Source organism: Bos indicus x Bos taurus, chromosome X, assembly GCF_003369695.1.
Source record: "Bos indicus x Bos taurus breed Angus x Brahman F1 hybrid chromosome X, Bos_hybrid_MaternalHap_v2.0, whole genome shotgun sequence".
In the NCBI taxonomy this organism is placed as follows: Eukaryota; Metazoa; Chordata; class Mammalia; order Artiodactyla; family Bovidae; genus Bos; species Bos indicus x Bos taurus.
In genome coordinates this window covers 40539737-40556526 of record NC_040105.1, presented here as the reverse complement: position 1 = coordinate 40556526, position 16790 = coordinate 40539737, and the positions used below count along the sequence as shown (strand labels likewise).

At 39.7% G+C, this 16790-nt stretch overlaps 1 protein-coding gene across 3 annotated transcripts; it reads right to left on the bottom strand.

Moving 5' to 3' along the window:
* Positions 1–656: 656 nt before the first annotated feature.
* Positions 657–15826, bottom strand: DDX3X (DEAD-box helicase 3 X-linked). 3 transcript variants are annotated; one of them, XM_027535186.1, is made up of 17 exons: positions 15675–15826; positions 12843–12900; positions 11262–11309; positions 9449–9581; positions 8335–8490; positions 8155–8254; positions 7380–7515; positions 6091–6176; positions 5820–5918; positions 5551–5711; positions 5092–5236; positions 4867–5011; positions 4504–4685; positions 4294–4411; positions 3863–4016; positions 3484–3623; positions 657–3291 (listed from the first exon to the last, which is right to left on the bottom strand). In XM_027535186.1, exons 1-17 carry the CDS (start codon positions 15717–15719, stop codon positions 3212–3214), a joined length of 1986 nt encoding a protein of 661 aa, XP_027390987.1. In that variant the 5' UTR covers positions 15720–15826; the 3' UTR covers positions 657–3211. The 3 variants fall into 3 exon arrangements, with proteins under 3 accessions (XP_027390987.1, XP_027390990.1, XP_027390988.1); XM_027535189.1 differs by having other exon boundaries at positions 718–3291; positions 11262–11306; XM_027535187.1 differs by having other exon boundaries at positions 1012–3291; positions 3484–3620; positions 15675–15809.
* Between the last annotated feature and the right edge of the window lie 964 nt (positions 15827–16790).

Below are 16790 nucleotides of genomic sequence, written 5' to 3'. Positions count from 1 at the left end.
TCAGAGTCCCTTAGACTGCAAAGAGATCCAACCAGTCCATCCTAAAGGAAATCAGTCCTGAATATTCATTGGAAGGACTGACGGTGAAGCTGAAACTCCCAATACTTTGGCCACCTGATACGAAGAACTGACTTATTGGCAAATACCGATGTTGGGAAAGATTGTAGGAGGATGACGACGGTTGGATGGCATCACTGACTCAGTGGACATGAGTCCGAGTAAACTCCGGGGGTTGGTGATGGACAGGGAGGACTGGCGTGCTACAGTCCATGGGGTCGCAGAGTCGGACACAACTGAGCGACTGAACTGATGACCCCAACCCCAAATAACATTCTTGATCTGTAAGTATTTATTGCACATATTACTAATGCATTTTTAAAACCAATTCATTACTGCACTGTTCAATCATCCTATGTATCAAGTGCTTCCAAGAATAGTTTCCACCCCTCCATCCATAAATTTCAAACTATAATCATAAACTATACATCAACAAGGATTTTTTGGATTTCCATCTATTACAAAAATCCATTTTTTCACTGTATTCCAAACTAACACCATCTTCATCTTTTATTAACAAAGCAGGGTAATTCTGTATCCAAGAGTTATTTCAAAATCAGCACTGGATGGCAACCCCAAAAAATTACATCTTACAACTCTTCAGGCAAGACCACAACTTTATTTTCACCTAATAATAAACCACAATTGACAACAACAAAAGAGACTGTGCAGTTCAACTTTTATTTTAATAAAATCAGAATATGCACAGCACATGCAGTGCTAGCATCTAAACTAATACAATAAGCAATTACTAAAGCTACAGTGACTTGAGGTTCAATCTTTACATTCAGCAAGTTTAACGTCATTCTTACATGATTTTTGAAACCTTATTTATTAACTGAAAATATTGCTTGCTGATAAAACTTGCTCAAATGCTATCGCTGAATGTACAAGTCACTGATTATGCCAATACAACAAAGATAACCACATGTTTCAGGATTGCAATGAGCCAGACATTCACTGGAAAAAAAAAAATACACACAACGAAACAAAAACACACAATATTTGAATATGGACACTTCGTATCAGTGTTTTGAAGTGTTTCATTAATATCTTAAGACGAGTGTATCAAAACCTTGGCATGATTTAATTTAAAGTCGCCAATTTTGTTTTTACTAACATCAGAAAGTTATGGCTACACTGCCAATGCCGGGTCTGCTTAATTTGACTTAAGAGTTTAATATGACTTAACATTAAAAGCTCACACTACCCCGAAATATATAATTTCACGCATACGGTGACATTCAACATTCAAGTGCCAGTGTTTTTGTACTGTCTTTTGGTCAAGTTTCTTTAAACTTTCAAAGAATCACTTTTAGGCTTACAAAAATAAATATTTGTCAAAATGTTCAATAAATATTACATAAAACTAGCAGCAAAAAGTATCTAGAAATCTGTCGTGTGCAAATAGTTTTCTTCCCAACTATCATTCCCATGGTCCCAAATAAATTTTAGAATCTAGTCCCATCCCCTTCCTAGACAAGCTGCGTTCAACAATCTCCAAGAGACAAAATAAGATTGGAAGTTTAAGGACACGCACACAAGACATATATATAAAATTCTCTGAATGTGCAATAAAAGAAGTACTTTGTAAAAAGTTATGGGCAAAATGTACAAGGGCCTAAACCTAGACTAATTGAAATAGCACCATAACAAATGACCTCAATACTGTCAAGTGCACCTACTTAATAAAAGTTTTAGAACAAGGCACAATACACTTGAAAATCTATTGCACTTTAGGAAATTTTTGCCATCTTCCTATGCCACTGTAAAAAGATTGAGCATTTTGATCACCGCATTCTGGCCACAAAATTAGCACAGAATTCAAAAGTGGCAGAGGCATTTTAGTGGTGGACAATGCTCATCTTTGGCCAGATTTAGCATAAACAGACTATAAATACAATGGAAACCTATGCAACTAAAACTGACTAAAACTGCACTGTGTAGCAGAATTGACACCTTGTGCAGTTATGTACATATTTCCAACCTGTGTGATCTCAAAGATTTCAGTTTGTTACTCTTCTGGAGCCGTTTTTACAAAGTCTATAGTAAGCCAGTTTAACATCTCAACGCAGCTTGAACAGAGTAATATGAATCGGCATTTAAAAGAAAGCCTGCTGCATTTAATTCTTCCTGTTCATACCCTCTTGACCAAAAAACATCAACACTAGCATGCGTTATTAGACCAAAAATCATCCAGGGCCCTAATGAGGGCTGGTCATTGCTGTGGTCAGCCATTCTACCATTTCAATTTCACTTATGGCAGGCATTTAAAAAGTCTAAGTAGATGAATTCTCCTAAAACCCTATCTCAAGTTATCAGACCTTTAAACTTTCCCTGTAATAGTATGCCCACATTTGGCTAGCTCATAATTAATGATCTGCCTAAACACTGAAAGAGGAATTGCTGTATTTACTTGCATTAACTTTGAAAACAGTGCTTTGAATGTATGCATGTATTCATACATCACCTCATCATGACTGGAATGGCTTGTTTAAAGACTATCAGGTTCTAAATACCTATCCAGGATAGAGTGAGCAAATCAGAACTTTAACTTAATACAGTTTGCCACATTAGAAACTAATTCCATTAATATGCTTCAAAGACATTTGTTGTTTTCCCCCAATCTGCAAGTATCAAAAAGCCCTAATGCAGGCTACTGCATAAGTTTTTTCCTTATAATATTTATGGATGAATCGATGATTCCTGTTAAGTTGTATCACACCTGTGTGCCAAGGTTTGATTTTAGCCCAAGTTCAGTAAATTTATTTTGTCAAAAACAATTGGTATCTTGAGCATTACTGAGCCAACAGGACATCAAAATAAAAAGTTGTCTAAAGTTAAAGGCACAGTACATTAACAAACAAATGATCCTCAGTCACAAATTATAAATGCAGTTTGGGATGGGGGTTGGGAGGGGAGTTAATCCAAACTACAGCAATGAAATCTTCAAACCACCTTCTGAACAGGGCTGCTGATTGTTCCTTTCGACTCTTCATGTGACCTTGAGCTCCCTTAAAAAAAAAATTTCAGTGGAGAATCACAGCTGGTAATGTACTGCGAGTTCTTGAAGCTACACAAGGTATAGTCTGGCTAAGTTACATGTGGTTTCCATATTAGCTTGTTTGGCAGGGTGACCTACTGCAAAGCAGGTTCAGTTACCCCACCAGTCAACCCCCTGGGAGTTATAATTTCCTCCATATCCATCACTGTTGTAAAAGCTTCCATAGCCACCTAATGAGAGATTAAAAAAAAAAAAAAGTATTAAGTCATCCATTGTGTAATACAATCTTTCCCTTCTTTAAATATTTTGATGTAAAATTACAAAAAGCAATCTACAGGGCCCAATATTTTAAATTACGCTTTGAAAAAGATGAAAAAGGGCAAAAACCTCCCCAAAGGCATGAGGTTAAAATTTAACATTACCTCCACCAAACCCTCTGCTGCTTCCATGGCCACCTCCACCACTGCGGCTGCTGCTGGCGCGGCTGCTGCTGAAGCTGGAACTGCTGCCACCACTACTCTGTCGATAGTCTCTGGCACCAAATCCTCCACTGAATCTACTACTATAAGGACAAAATGTTAGTTTACATAAAGATAACGCAATTCTTGTTAAAAATTCCCAAGGACCAATTTCCGATTTTCCAGTTCAAGCGATGCCACCCAGCCCTTCTTTTCTGTAATAGGAATTTTATAAGGCCTTAGCTGTGAAAAGCTGACACTGAAGGTCACTTAAATAACCTTAAAAATCACACCCCTCTCCATTATACACATTATTTAGTAATACACATTATTTCTAACTCACCTTTTGGATCGTCCACGACTGCTACCCTTGTAGTGGTGTTCATAAGCCATGTTTTCTAACCAAGATGGCACTTCCTGTTTAGCTTCAACAAGAAGATCCAACAAATCCTTGGTAATATTTATGTTCCTCTCATTAAAGAATGAGGTGGCAAGGCCTAAAACAGTTCCAAAAAGTACATAAATTAAGGTCTTCCACAGAGCAGCACAATATTCTTTCATATTAGAATATTAAGTAGAATAATAATTTTAAAAAAAGATAATTTGCTATTTGTTCTTTGAACAAACCTTGACTTCCTCCCCCTGCCACTTCTGATATTTTAATAGCATTCCTTGAAAATCAGAGTTCATCTAAGACCCTGAAAAGTTCTTTGCTGTAAGAATCACACTGAAGATCAGAAACCACCAGATCATCCTAAGTAACCACACACTTACCAAGGTTTCCCACACGTCCTGTACGGCCAATGCGATGTACATATTCTTCAATATCACTTGGCAAGTCAAAATTGATAACATGTTTCACATTTGATATGTCCAGTCCTCTTGCTGCTACCTAGAAAATAATTTTTGTTACCTATGGTCCATTTAAAACAAAGTAAATAGTTGAACATGCTGACCTAGAAAATAAGATTAAATTTTACATACTGCTGTAGCCACGAGAATTGGGCTTTTTCCTGAGCGGAACTGGTGAAGGGCCTCTTCTCTATCTCTCTGAGATCGGTCTCCATGGATACTGGTACAAGCATATCCTTCATGGTATAAGAAATCCTCCAGAGAATCTGCACCCTTTTTGGTCTCCACAAACACTAAGGTCAGTGAATCTTTGCCTGAAGTTAAAATACCACAAGGTTTCTGTCACTAATAGTGGCTTGGTTCTCTTTGCACTTAGTAAACTTGCGAATAGAGGCAAATAGACTGTCTCAACAGAATGTATTGGATGAGAAGGAAAAGCACTAAAGGTGATCCAAATAGATTACCTAAGCCACCAGACTGATGCTAAAGTTATACCTGTTGCATTTAGAAGATCAAGCAGAAATGACCGTTTGTCTGACTCTTCAACCCAAACTACTTTCTGTGTTATGTTCTCAGAGGTAGAGCCAACTCTTCCTACGGCCAAAAAGATATATTCATCCAAGAAGTCACGAGCAAGCATCTGAAAGAAAAAAATTATTGTTTTATCATCTATTGAGAGAAACAAATTCCTAAGTAAGAAAGATCTGCAGCAAACAATACCTGTATTTCCTTAGGGAAAGTAGCACTAAACATCATAGTGTGGCGAACTCCCTTTGGTGGCATAGTATCTTGTTCAACGATTCTACGTATCTGAGGTTCAAACCCCATATCCAACATCCGATCGGCTTCATCTAACACCAAGTACCTGCCATGAAAAAAAATCCAGCTTAGAATTTGAAAAGAAAAGGTAGTTTCCATTTCTATAAGCACAGTTAATTATTCATTCAGGTAGTTTAGTTCCTCACACCATACAATCTGACCCACATACATAAGACACAGCACAGGATCTCCCCCACTAAATCGCACAGCCAAATTAGCTCTTATACTTGACTCTGGTCTCAAGGTCTGGTAATTCTTAGCCTCTACTAAAATCACTTAAACTAAAATTACAATGAGCTAACTTTTTATAAAAGTTGGAAGACTAAAAAATGCATTTCACACATTTAAAAATTAACATACTTGCAGAAGTCTAATCCAATTTTTCCTCTTTCCATCATATCCACTAGACGTCCTGGAGTCGCAACTAATAAATGGCATCCACGTTCTAAGTCTCGAATTTGCTGACCAATATCAGCACCACCATAAACCACACAAGGACGAACTCTAGATCGGTATGAAAACTATAAGCAAAGAAAAATTTATTAAATTTAAGACCAAGATTTTTACATGGTCATAATACACTTCATCAGAATCAATGAGAAGGCCAATAACCTGAAAGGCATACTTACTTTCCTGGCTTCCTCATAGATCTGTACGGCCAATTCTCTAGTTGGTGCTAACACCAAAGAGATTGGGTATTGTTTGCGGCGCCCATATCTTCCATTTTCCTAAGAAATAATTTATTAAACTTGTTAACATCCTCTCTTATAGGTTCATTACAACATAATCCCCTTCTGCAATTTACAGATTACATGTAAATGCTGTTACTAATTATACAGATTAGAATGCAAGTCTTACTGTCATTTAGAAAGCTTTCCCATTTTATACAGAAATATTTACCTTCATGGCCCTCAGAGCCTCACCGGGACCATCAGAATAAATCTGACTCAAGATGGGCAAGAGAAATGCTGCAGTTTTTCCAGACCCTATTTTAAAAAAAGCATATTCATTTAACCACAGAAAAACTGGCTTATTACTTTTGAACATATATTGGTAGATGATGGTGTTTTAACTGCCCAATTAGTAATCTCACTTTAATCCCCAAATTTCTATAAATAGGCTAATTTTAAAATACCATCAAGTGATGACTTTGATCAACCTGTAATAGGAGTTAGCAAACTATTTATCTTTATAAATAAATCTTTACTGGAATATAGCTGTGACCAGTAATTTACATATCATCTATGGCTGCTTTTTTCATACAACAGTTGCAGAGACCACACGGTCCATCAGCCAAAAAAATATTTTTGTTTACCAAAAAAAAAAAAAATATATATATATATATATATATACACACACACACACACACACACACACCAAATTTTGGTCACAAACATTGCAGTAGTTTTGACTTCTTTGCTTCACTTGTGTAATATATAAATATATATACACACACACACCAAATTTTGGTCACAAACATTGTAGTAGTTTTGACTTCTTTGCTTCGCTTGTGTAACGTATGTGTCACACAGTCATGTCCGATTCTTTGCAACCCCATGGACTGTAGCCCACCAGGCACCTCTGTCCATGAGGATTCTCCAGACAAGAATACTGGAGTTGTCATGCCCACATCCAGGGGATCTTCCCAACCCAGGGATTGAACCCTAGGTCTCCTGCATTGCAGGCAGCCACTAGGAAGCACTTGTGTAGAGAGAGTAGGAATTCTGTCTCAAAACTGGTGTCAATTTCTAACACTTCCTTGTAGGTACTGTATATACTAATAGGGAGGTACTACTTTACCCATCATTGAACCTTCTTTTGGCCACATTTCCATGGATCACAGGCTATTCTCTATCTTTCTCTAATTTTCTATAGTCCTCACTTCCCCACCACTACAATCACAAAAACCTATCCACTTGTTACAGTAGTATCAGGTTCATGACTTTCTATAGGCCATCCCTAAGATACCCTAATGAAAGCACTAGAAGTAATATAACCAAAAGACTAAGACAAAAGAGATCCATCCAGCTACTCCTTACCAAGGTGTACCAGTCAGGCTACATACAGGACTCAAGCTTCCTCATGAAACTTAAAATGCTCCATGCATATTTTCCTGGTACTGGTTTTTATTAGAGCAAGCCAAGTCAAGGTATTCTTGACAACTTTTTACTTTCATCAAGTCTGCTTACCTGTTTGGGCACAGGCCATCAAGTCTCTCTTCTCTTTGATAATAGGAATAGCATGCTTTTGCACTGGAGTTGGGCGAGTGTAACGAGTAAGCTCAATGTTTCCCATAATAATTTCTCCCATCTCAACATCACTGAACTGTCAAGAAATTCATCAGGGTAAACAAGCAGAAATGCTATTTGGAGCATTTTGTTTCATACAAATACAACGAGGGGGGGACAACTATCAACCAATTTGAACTTTCAATTTGCTTTATAGTAAAAGTCATCATCTTACACATTTTGAGGAAAAACAAAACCAAACCACTCCCTAAGCTTAACCTACAATGGAAAAGTTTTGGGTTCTTCCTATGTTTGACCCACTTACTGTTTCTTTTTATCCCCAATCTTTTGCCTTGTTTATTTCAATTCTCAGTTTCTTGACTATTTACTTTTTAAGTTAGTTTTTATAGGCATACAATTACTTTACAATGATGTGTTAGTTTCTACTGTACGGCAAAGTTAAATCAGCTATATGTATACACATCCCCCTTTTGAATTTCCTTCCCATTTAGGTCAACACCCGACCCATTTTCTATTTCAAATTATTAGTAATGGTAACACTGAATTCACTGTCCCCCTTTCCACAAACCAACGAGGCAGGTTTTTAAATTAACTTTAAAAAACTGTCAAGATATAGCAGGCAGTCTACGTATGTCTTTAGGAAGCCCATCTCATCTTGATGTGCTGTGAAAAGATCTACACTTCCCTGTCTTAAAGGTCATGGAAAAATACCTACACTTTCAATGTGTGGAGGACAGTTGTTGCCTGTTGCCTCAACTGGAATGTCATCATATTTTTCAAAGTTAATCCCAGTGTTGCCTCCAGAAAAGAGTTCTCTGAAATCAGAAGATTGTTAAGTTTGTTACACAGAGCTGATAAGGCTTCATCACAATTAACATACATTTCAGAAACTTACTGTTCCAAGCGTTCACTTGGTGGGAGTGGTTTTGACCAATCATCTTCATCTGATTTGTCACACCAGCGGCTATTTCCACGTTCGTATTTGCCAAAACCACCTCTGTCACCACGGCCGCCAATGCCATCATAGTCACCTCGTCCACGATCATCAAACCTGAACAGCACAAGCAATTAATCAAAATCTTATTTAACCATTATTAGATTCCTACCACTAGAACTGTACCTGGAGAAAGGTTCATTATGGCTAATTTCAAGGATGTCACCAGTCCAATTCCGGCTTACTTTTACTTGACAAATAAGGCCCTCTAACCAGACTATACCATTTATATAGCTTTATTTTCTAAATTCAGTATCCTCCTTTATTATTATATAACCGATACAGTCCTCATACATGTTGAAATCAAGAATCAAATCTTTGTACCTGAAACATAATACTGTAAAACAACTACACTTCAATAAATATATAAATAAAAACCCTTGGGGCAATCAGTCTTATATGTGAAACCAGCACATTAACTTACACCTTTAAATGTTTTCATCCAAGTATTTTTAGTGTTAGAGAAAAAAAGCAAAGTATCACACCAAATATCAATTGTCCTGGTTACATTAGGATGCTACTTAAAGGACAACTCACCTGTGTGACAGACTGGATAAAAGGTAGAAAATAATCCTTACCTGAATTAAGATGTTTTTAGTTTTAGGCCTGTTTTCGAAAAAGCAGGACACACAGGACTAACCACAGCTATTAGGCGCATGAGGTCAGTTCATCACACTTGTGTAATCAAAAATATAAGGTTTAAAAATTGTCATAGAATATCCACAAAAATGTCAACCAAATTAGGCCATTCACTAAACTTACTCTTTTAAGTAGAATACATAAAATTAGAGAAATGTAAAAATAATTGATTTCATTATGCCAAAGGGCATATTCTTATTCTCATTTAATTTCGGTGTAATAAAAAAACTATGATTAAAAAGACATACTTAACATCCAAACGGGTGGTCCACTAAGGGGGAAAGATAATCTTGCTTAATGGGCAGGGTACAGACCAATTTCTAAATTGCTTTATTGTACACATGCAAGAAAGGCAAGAAGATAATAAATCACTTACCTTCCCCTTGATCCACTTCCACGATCACTGAAGAAACTAGACTTTCCTCTTGAATCACTACGGGAACCAAAACTGCTGTATGCATCCTTATCTTTACTAGAACTCCACCCTGAACTGTCTTTATCATAGAATCCTTCAATTAAAAACAAAAGCAAACTCATTTTATTGTAGTAATTAGAAAATGACACTACTTTAAAACATGGTTTCTATGTTTCTGAGTTTGAAGCCCTCTAATGACTAATCACATCTCTGGACCAGAGGGACAATGGAAATATTCCTACCATGGTACTAGAACACACTATACGCTGAACAAAACAAGTCTGAAAATGTTCTGAATGAATACAACTTCTAAAAGGTCAGTAGGTTTGCCTTTAACACAATGACTATGGTCTTGTTACATGACCACCACAATTTAATTTCATTTAATAGGCATGAATGAGTTTATTAGGAAAGAGCAATCATTATCTCTATGTTTCTTTGAAGTGATATTCATTTAAAACATTAAGAAATTTACTTGGTTTAATATAGTATTTCTTGGTTTCAATAGTAAAGTTTTTAAAAACAGTGCTCTGTTTACATGCAATACATAGTTATCAGATGAGAATTAGGAATACCTAGAAAAGGAAAATCCTGATACACTCAGCGTAGATAGGTTCCTAGGGTATAGCTATAGACATTCAGCAAGGTAAATTAGCCCAACAGGTATATGGTTTAAAGACAAGCAGAGGATTTAACTAGCTTCAGTGACATTTTATTAAATAGTCAGAGATAGTTTACAAGTTAATTAGGTTACTTTCCTTCTCCCTTACGCCTCTACTAGCCCAGTAATTTAACAGCCTTAGCCACCAATAAAGAGCTGAGTTAGATTTCTAAGACCTATTTCAGCTCTAACTTCTGTACGATACTGTCTCTTTCCCTGCATTGATTCCTATCATTGCAATAAGGCAGGAAAAGCACTAAATACACATGGGGGTCAATTTCAGCTAGTACATTCTAAGGAATGAGAATCTGACTCTACAGTAACTAAAAACAATGATGTGACACCTAAGAAATAATATAGGAGTTCTTTTAATGTTTTTGGCCCCATGGCATGTTTTTAGTTCCGTTCTGTTCCATGGCAGGATTTTAGTTCCGTTCCCTAGATTTTATATTCCATGTATTGCCTTGGATAGTGAACCTAATACAGACTACCTATGAATATAGACAAATGACAGCAAATCATGTGCTCCTGTGGACCCTCCACCCTTCCAATCCTGCTTTCTTTATCCAGTATCTTCCCTCTTCATGACTTTTAGTTTTCCTAACCTTCCCTTTTCCTCCAAAATCTCAGATCACCTATTTAAATGAAGCATTTGAAGCCAGAGAACCACTCCCCTCTATCAGGAGCATGCCTGATGTTTGTTAACTATTCCCCAATAATCCCATTTCATTTTGGCACCTCTGCAAGACAGAAATAACTGGATTGTTATCACTGTGCAGCAGTTTTTGTTTACACAGTAGGATCCCCACTCACCTTTTTCAAATTGAACTCGTGCTGTTAATGATTACATACACAGAGGTTAAGCACAAGACTAGTGAAATTGTACAAAACCATGCCCTTGGCCTCAGAAGAGTGTGACACAGGAAATGCAGAGATTTCCTCTATCTGATATTAGATGAGTTTTTCCAAGCAAGTAAGCCCTAGTATCTGAAATTATTTTGACAGTAGGAGAGAAGAGCACAGTGTTCAGACCCTGAGGTGTCTCACTTTCCCTAAGCTCCAATTTTTAAATGCAGCAATAATTAAGTATACCAAGTTGCTCAAAAAACTTACCTTTAGTAGCTTCTCTGTTCCTTAAGTGAGGAGGAATATAGCGCCCTTCTAAAAGAAATGACAAAGTTAAATTTCACATTCCAAAAAACTTAAAAGCTTTTTACCAATATTTGTGATGCTAAAAAAGTCCTGGAAAGAAAAAATTTGAATCTCTAGTCTTCTAGTCTGGTCTACTTCTATTTTAAATAAGTTACTGCTTTAATAAGATGAATTTTAAAAGGGGAAGGAGAACAGATTTGAATTGAATTGGAACCTAGTAGTTGAAATCTACAAATAAATTTAATTTGCCACTAGTGGTCAATTTAACACACTATTTTTACAACGTCTGCTAGGATTTCAGAGAATTGTCATAAATAACAAGAGTTGCAGCATTGTTACTACAATAATCTAGCAAACACATAACAAAAATATTAACAAGTCTCTTACAGAGCATAAGTTATTACTGTAACAACCTAAATCGTGTATCTAGTCACTAAGCTTTTTTGTTCCTGCTCTGGTTAAATCCAAAACATATGTACGTACGTAATATGGGAAAAGCTGCAGAGTGAAATGATTTCAACTAATTGTGGGTTTTGAGACTTGCACTGTTTAACGACAGTCAACTGTTGTTCTGTATGCAAATAAAAACACAGCCTAGACTATAGGTGAGAACAAAAGCAAGTAATATATATACAACTAAGTAACATCAACTTGCTTTATTACTAGTTAATCTGCAATTTAACCTCTTCACTTCTGGGTTGAATTAAATATTAAAGATCTCCATTAGAATGGTCAATTACTAAAAGATTCTTAGCCTGACAAAGTGAAATTTAAAACAAATACCAAGTAACTGTGCCCAGTGAGGCCCGTCCTGCCTAAAAATAAACATCCCTTAACTATGCAATAAACAGAGCTTGAAGAAACAGTGCTTTCAGACATTAACACACTCAATATACATATTACATTTTTTCTTTCGGTTAATTCAATAGGAAGAGATCTGAGCTGAAGCAGGTCTACTGCCAATAATAAACCACCCAAGAGCCCCTACACCTTAATCTTTACCATGCCTCAAAAAAAAACCCTTTCAAGAGAAAAAAACTTCTTTTCAAAAAAAAAAAAAACAATTCTGAATTTAAAATCCTAACCACCACTTCAAGATTCATTATAGCTTTGTTCTATTAGTAATTCTCATGTTTTTCATGGGAAAGGAGTGGCTGTACCTGATCAATGTGAATATTCTCTGTATTCAGTTTAATTCCAGTAAATTCACTCTTAATAGTGAAATGTACATTCCCACCACCTTTTAGCTGTGTTCAGGATTCATAATGGACATAATCAAACTCTATAATTTGTGTGTTGTATAAGGTCCTTAACGATTTTTTTCACTCAAGAAAACTCCTTCTCATCAAAAGACCCAACGCTACCCACATTCTTTACACAGTAAAAACTGGAAAAGAAATTTCTAAATTTTAAATAAATCCAATGAAACATTAAGTTATTATGGTTTTAATACTCAAGTAACAACACTGTAAATCAACTATATTCTGACAATTTTTTTAAAAAGCTCTAATATTCAGTAAATGCATAAAATATTTTACTTACTGCTGGCTGTACTTCCTCCACTCTGATTATCTGAAGAGTTCAGGTCTAGGCCAGCAAACTAGAAGAGAGTTAAATTTTGGTTAGCAGCCCATGCGCAGAAACATTACACTAAAGGAAAACTTAATGGAACTCTTAAGGAGAATGTGACTAAGAATGTGAGCAAACGCAAAATACTACAGTACTACAGGATACACTGCAGAAGGTACCTAACCAAGATGGTGGCGCTATCCAGGAGAAACCGGGTCCAAATTCATAATCAAAATGAATTTTCCCTGTAACTTTTTCCATTGTAAAAGTTCAAAAAATTTAAATTATTTTAAAATGTCAAGTAGTCAGTGGATTTATTTTAGCTCCAAACATTTGGAGATGTTTTCTACTTGGAATTATTCTAAACCTACAGAGCACACCTGAAAAATATTCAGAACAAAACTTGTATCGACCATTTCTTAGCTTTCATTTCTAAATACTGCAACTAGAGTACCACGCTTCAGAACAAAAATTTACAATATAACCACTACACAACCATATTAAGTAGGTACCAATGTATTTTTCCATTTTCACAGTTAAGCTGAGAACACTTCGGACATAAATGGCACGTTTTACTGCCTTTTATCTCCATTTCTACCCATCCCTTTACACTGTTAACTTAAAGCCTCAACATTCTAAAAAAAGCGCTTCATCGAATTCTGTAATGACTAAACAAACTATTTACAAGCAACGAGGAGGGAACTATGTGCCAAAAGCAGTATTTCATTAAAAAAAAAAAAAAATGTAACCAGCCACACGGCACTATTGCCACGTGTTTCCAATAAAGCACAACGTTTAAGTCCTCTGTTAAAAGCTTAAAATTATATACTGTCAAGTTGCAAGCATCAATGTAATCATTGAAAACTGGAAGATGCTAAATCTTAAAGAAAAAAATGAATACGGTAACACTTTGGAGGCAGCTCGTTTCCTAACTTCTATTAACAAAACACTGCGGTGTTTTCTCTGCACGATTGTTCTCAGCAACAGACTAATACTTTAAGGCACAAAAACTTCCTTTTTGTACTTATTGCAGTACGTTTTGTTATTAATTTTACACTTGGCAAAATGAACTACGTAGAGCACTTTAAATGCTACTGTAAATTGCTAAGGTGACATTAATGCAATTTTCTCAGTTGTGAATTTGCTTGCTGCTTAATTCTAACGACTGCGTGTATTTTTTTCCAATTATTTCGATTTCAAATTTTACTTCTGCTTATAATCTTAAATAGGTGCCGGCACCACATATATGTTAAATTTTAAAACTGGGGATTGGCCATGTTCTTGATAACCAGATTTTTTCTTCATGTCTCTGCTCCATTTAACACGGAACATGTCAGCATTTGGAAGATTTATTCTGATTCGTTAATGGAAAAAATGCTCTCCCCCAGATAGCCGAGTCCCTAAAAAATACCACACACGACTGAAAATCTATTAACAATTCATTTGTGTCACTCAAGTTCGTTTCAGAATTCTGGAGCTCGCGGTACGCAGAAGTTTACTTAAAAAGCAACAAAACATCAATTGAAGAGCTTTTCTGAAGCGTGGTGCCACTGTTGCTGAGGGATGCAGACTTCTGCCATCTCCACCCAGAACCCCTCCTCTGCGATCACGCGCCCTCCCGTCCTCTACCTCTAAACCCTTACAAGAGGGGTTCCAATTAGACGACAAATCCGGGGCCTCTGACCGATTTCAAAATTTTCACAAGCAGCAACAAGTCACCAACAAAATTCCTTATTTCTTCCCAAGCTACATTCCAGGCGTTTTTTCCCAGGCCGAGCCCCGCACCAAACGTCCCCAACCTGAGGACACTGGTACACTCCGTGGTTATCTCCCAAAACGACGCGTGGCTCGGAGCAAAATGTCCATACTGACTATTGCGAACACGTGAGGCGGAGCCGGCCGTGCCGGGTCGCTAACCTCCTCGCCGCGTTCCACCTCGATCTCCAGAGCCCGGCGCCACCGCGCAGCGGCCCATTCCTCCCTCCTCTCCATCCTCCGCCCGCGCCCCCCCCACTCCTCCTCGAATCTTCTGCGTCACAAAACTTTCCACTCCGGAAACGCGGCCTCGCGGGCCACGGAGCCGAGGCTGCGGAAACCGGGCTGGAGCGAAAAAAAAGCCCCGGGGAAGGAAGCCCTGGAAGAACAAGATGCCCATCCATCCCCGTTTCCGGGCCCTCGGCGGCCCGTCTTTCCCCGCTCGGGGGGCGCAGCGCCGCCCAGCCACCCGACACCACACAAAGGAGGCCGCCGCCATTACCCCGAGCGAAGGCCACCCCCCGCACCGCCCCCTCCCACATTCCAGGGCCGCGTTCCACCTCCCGCTCACACGCGCGTGCACACAACACAGACACGCCAACGCCGCCTGGGTCTCCGACAAGAATCCGAGCCGCGCACGCCCTAACTCTCAGGGCCATAAAGGTCCCCTTTCGCGAACCTCCGCGCCGCGCCCCTCCCCCGCCCGCAACACCCATGGGTCACAAGTCAAGTCGAGGTTCGCGCGTGCGCGCCTCCGCGAGAACGCGCGCCCCCTCCCCCTCCGCCCGCCTGCGCACGCACACACAAAAGCCGCCATTGTGCTCTGCCCGGGGACAATACCGCCGGCCAAGCTGGGGCCCCTGCGACAGCCACAATCAGCATTCCCGTCACCTTCCCGTTCCCCCACAGCCCCGGGGCACTGACACTCGTTAGCCTAAGGGACCCAGAAAATTGGAACTTAGGGTACCAGGTAGCACTGCGCCACAAACCAGGTTAGATCGGGGGAGAGATTCCTGCAGCAACAATCCCGGTAGGCTCCTTGCGGCTCACCTGCTGGTCCAGCCCGAGCGCATTTTCCACCGCCACATGACTCATCCCTGAAGAGTACCGAGAACTCGGAGTCTTCCGCTGCTGAGCTAATGTGTTGGGTTCACCGCGAAGGCCCTCTCACGGGAGAACTGCGGCTCTGAAATGCACGGCGCGGCCACGGATCTAATATACCCGCTCGAGTGACTGCTACGTCAGCACGTACGACGTGTGCCCGCCCTCTCACACCCGCACTCCTCCCGCCGCTACGACTTTTGCCTAGCTACTGCGCGCTCGTTTAGTCCTAACCTCGCGGGATTTCCTAGTCGGTCGCGTCTGCGGCTCGTCGTCCTACCTTGGAACTCAGCGCTAAATGCTGTCCTAGATCGCTTGAGTGCAACTTCCCCTGTCCTCCGCTATTACCTTTTCTCAAGCCTGGGAGGTCTCGAGATCTCGCGAGACCTCATCCCCTCCCATTTTCCGCCAGCTAGGAGACCTTAAAATATAACCTAGACCTTTTTCCCCTTTTTTTCCCAACGTCCTCAGTTTTCACTGTTCCTTTCTTTCTAGGGAGCACTCTTTCCTTCTCTCTCAGTCCCCTAGACTTTGAAAGGTTGTGCGATTTCTCCAAACTAATCAGCCCACGTAGTTTCCCGGGCAGAAGCCCCGAGATCCAAGTTTGGCAATGAGGGGCCCGAAGCCCAGGGGGACAGGGGGTCACGTGGCCGCAGGTGCCAAATGCGGAGGCCATTTTGTGGAGCAGGAAACCGTGGTTTTAAAATAGAGTGCTCGGAATCGGGGGGAGAAGAGGGGAAAGAGGGAGGGAGGAGACGGGAAGAGGAGCAGGGGAGAGGAGAAGGGGGGAGGGGGAAAGAGGAAGGAGGAGGGAAGAGGGCGTGATGGTGACGGGGCGTTGGGGGGAGGGAGAAGTGGAGGGGCGCTGGCGGCGCGCACGGGTGGTGGGACACTAGTTGCCTAGGCAGCGGGTGCGCCGCCTAGGAATGCCATAGCCCCTTGGTTCCCACACACACCTCCGACTCCCCCACCAAGAGAGCGCGCTCTGGCGCGCGCGTCCCCGCCCCCCGCAGTTAAGAAACAATGAGACAATCGCTGTGAACACGAGCGGGTGGTAGCGCACCC

What these genes read in the sequence shown, in the direction of transcription:
- DDX3X (XM_027535186.1), bottom strand. Translation starts at nt 15,719, where the DNA reads ATGAGTCATGTGGCGGTGGAAAATGCGCTCGGGCTGGACCAGCAG. An exon ending in GTCCTCCACACATTGAAAGT is followed by an intron (nt 7,516 to 8,154) that starts GTAGGTATTTTT and finishes ATTTCTTGACAG; the next exon opens with TTCAGTGATGTTGAGATGGG. An exon ending in CTTTCCCTAAGGAAATACAG is followed by an intron (nt 5,012 to 5,091) that starts GTATTGTTTGCT and finishes TTTTTCTTTCAG; the next exon opens with ATGCTTGCTCGTGACTTCTT.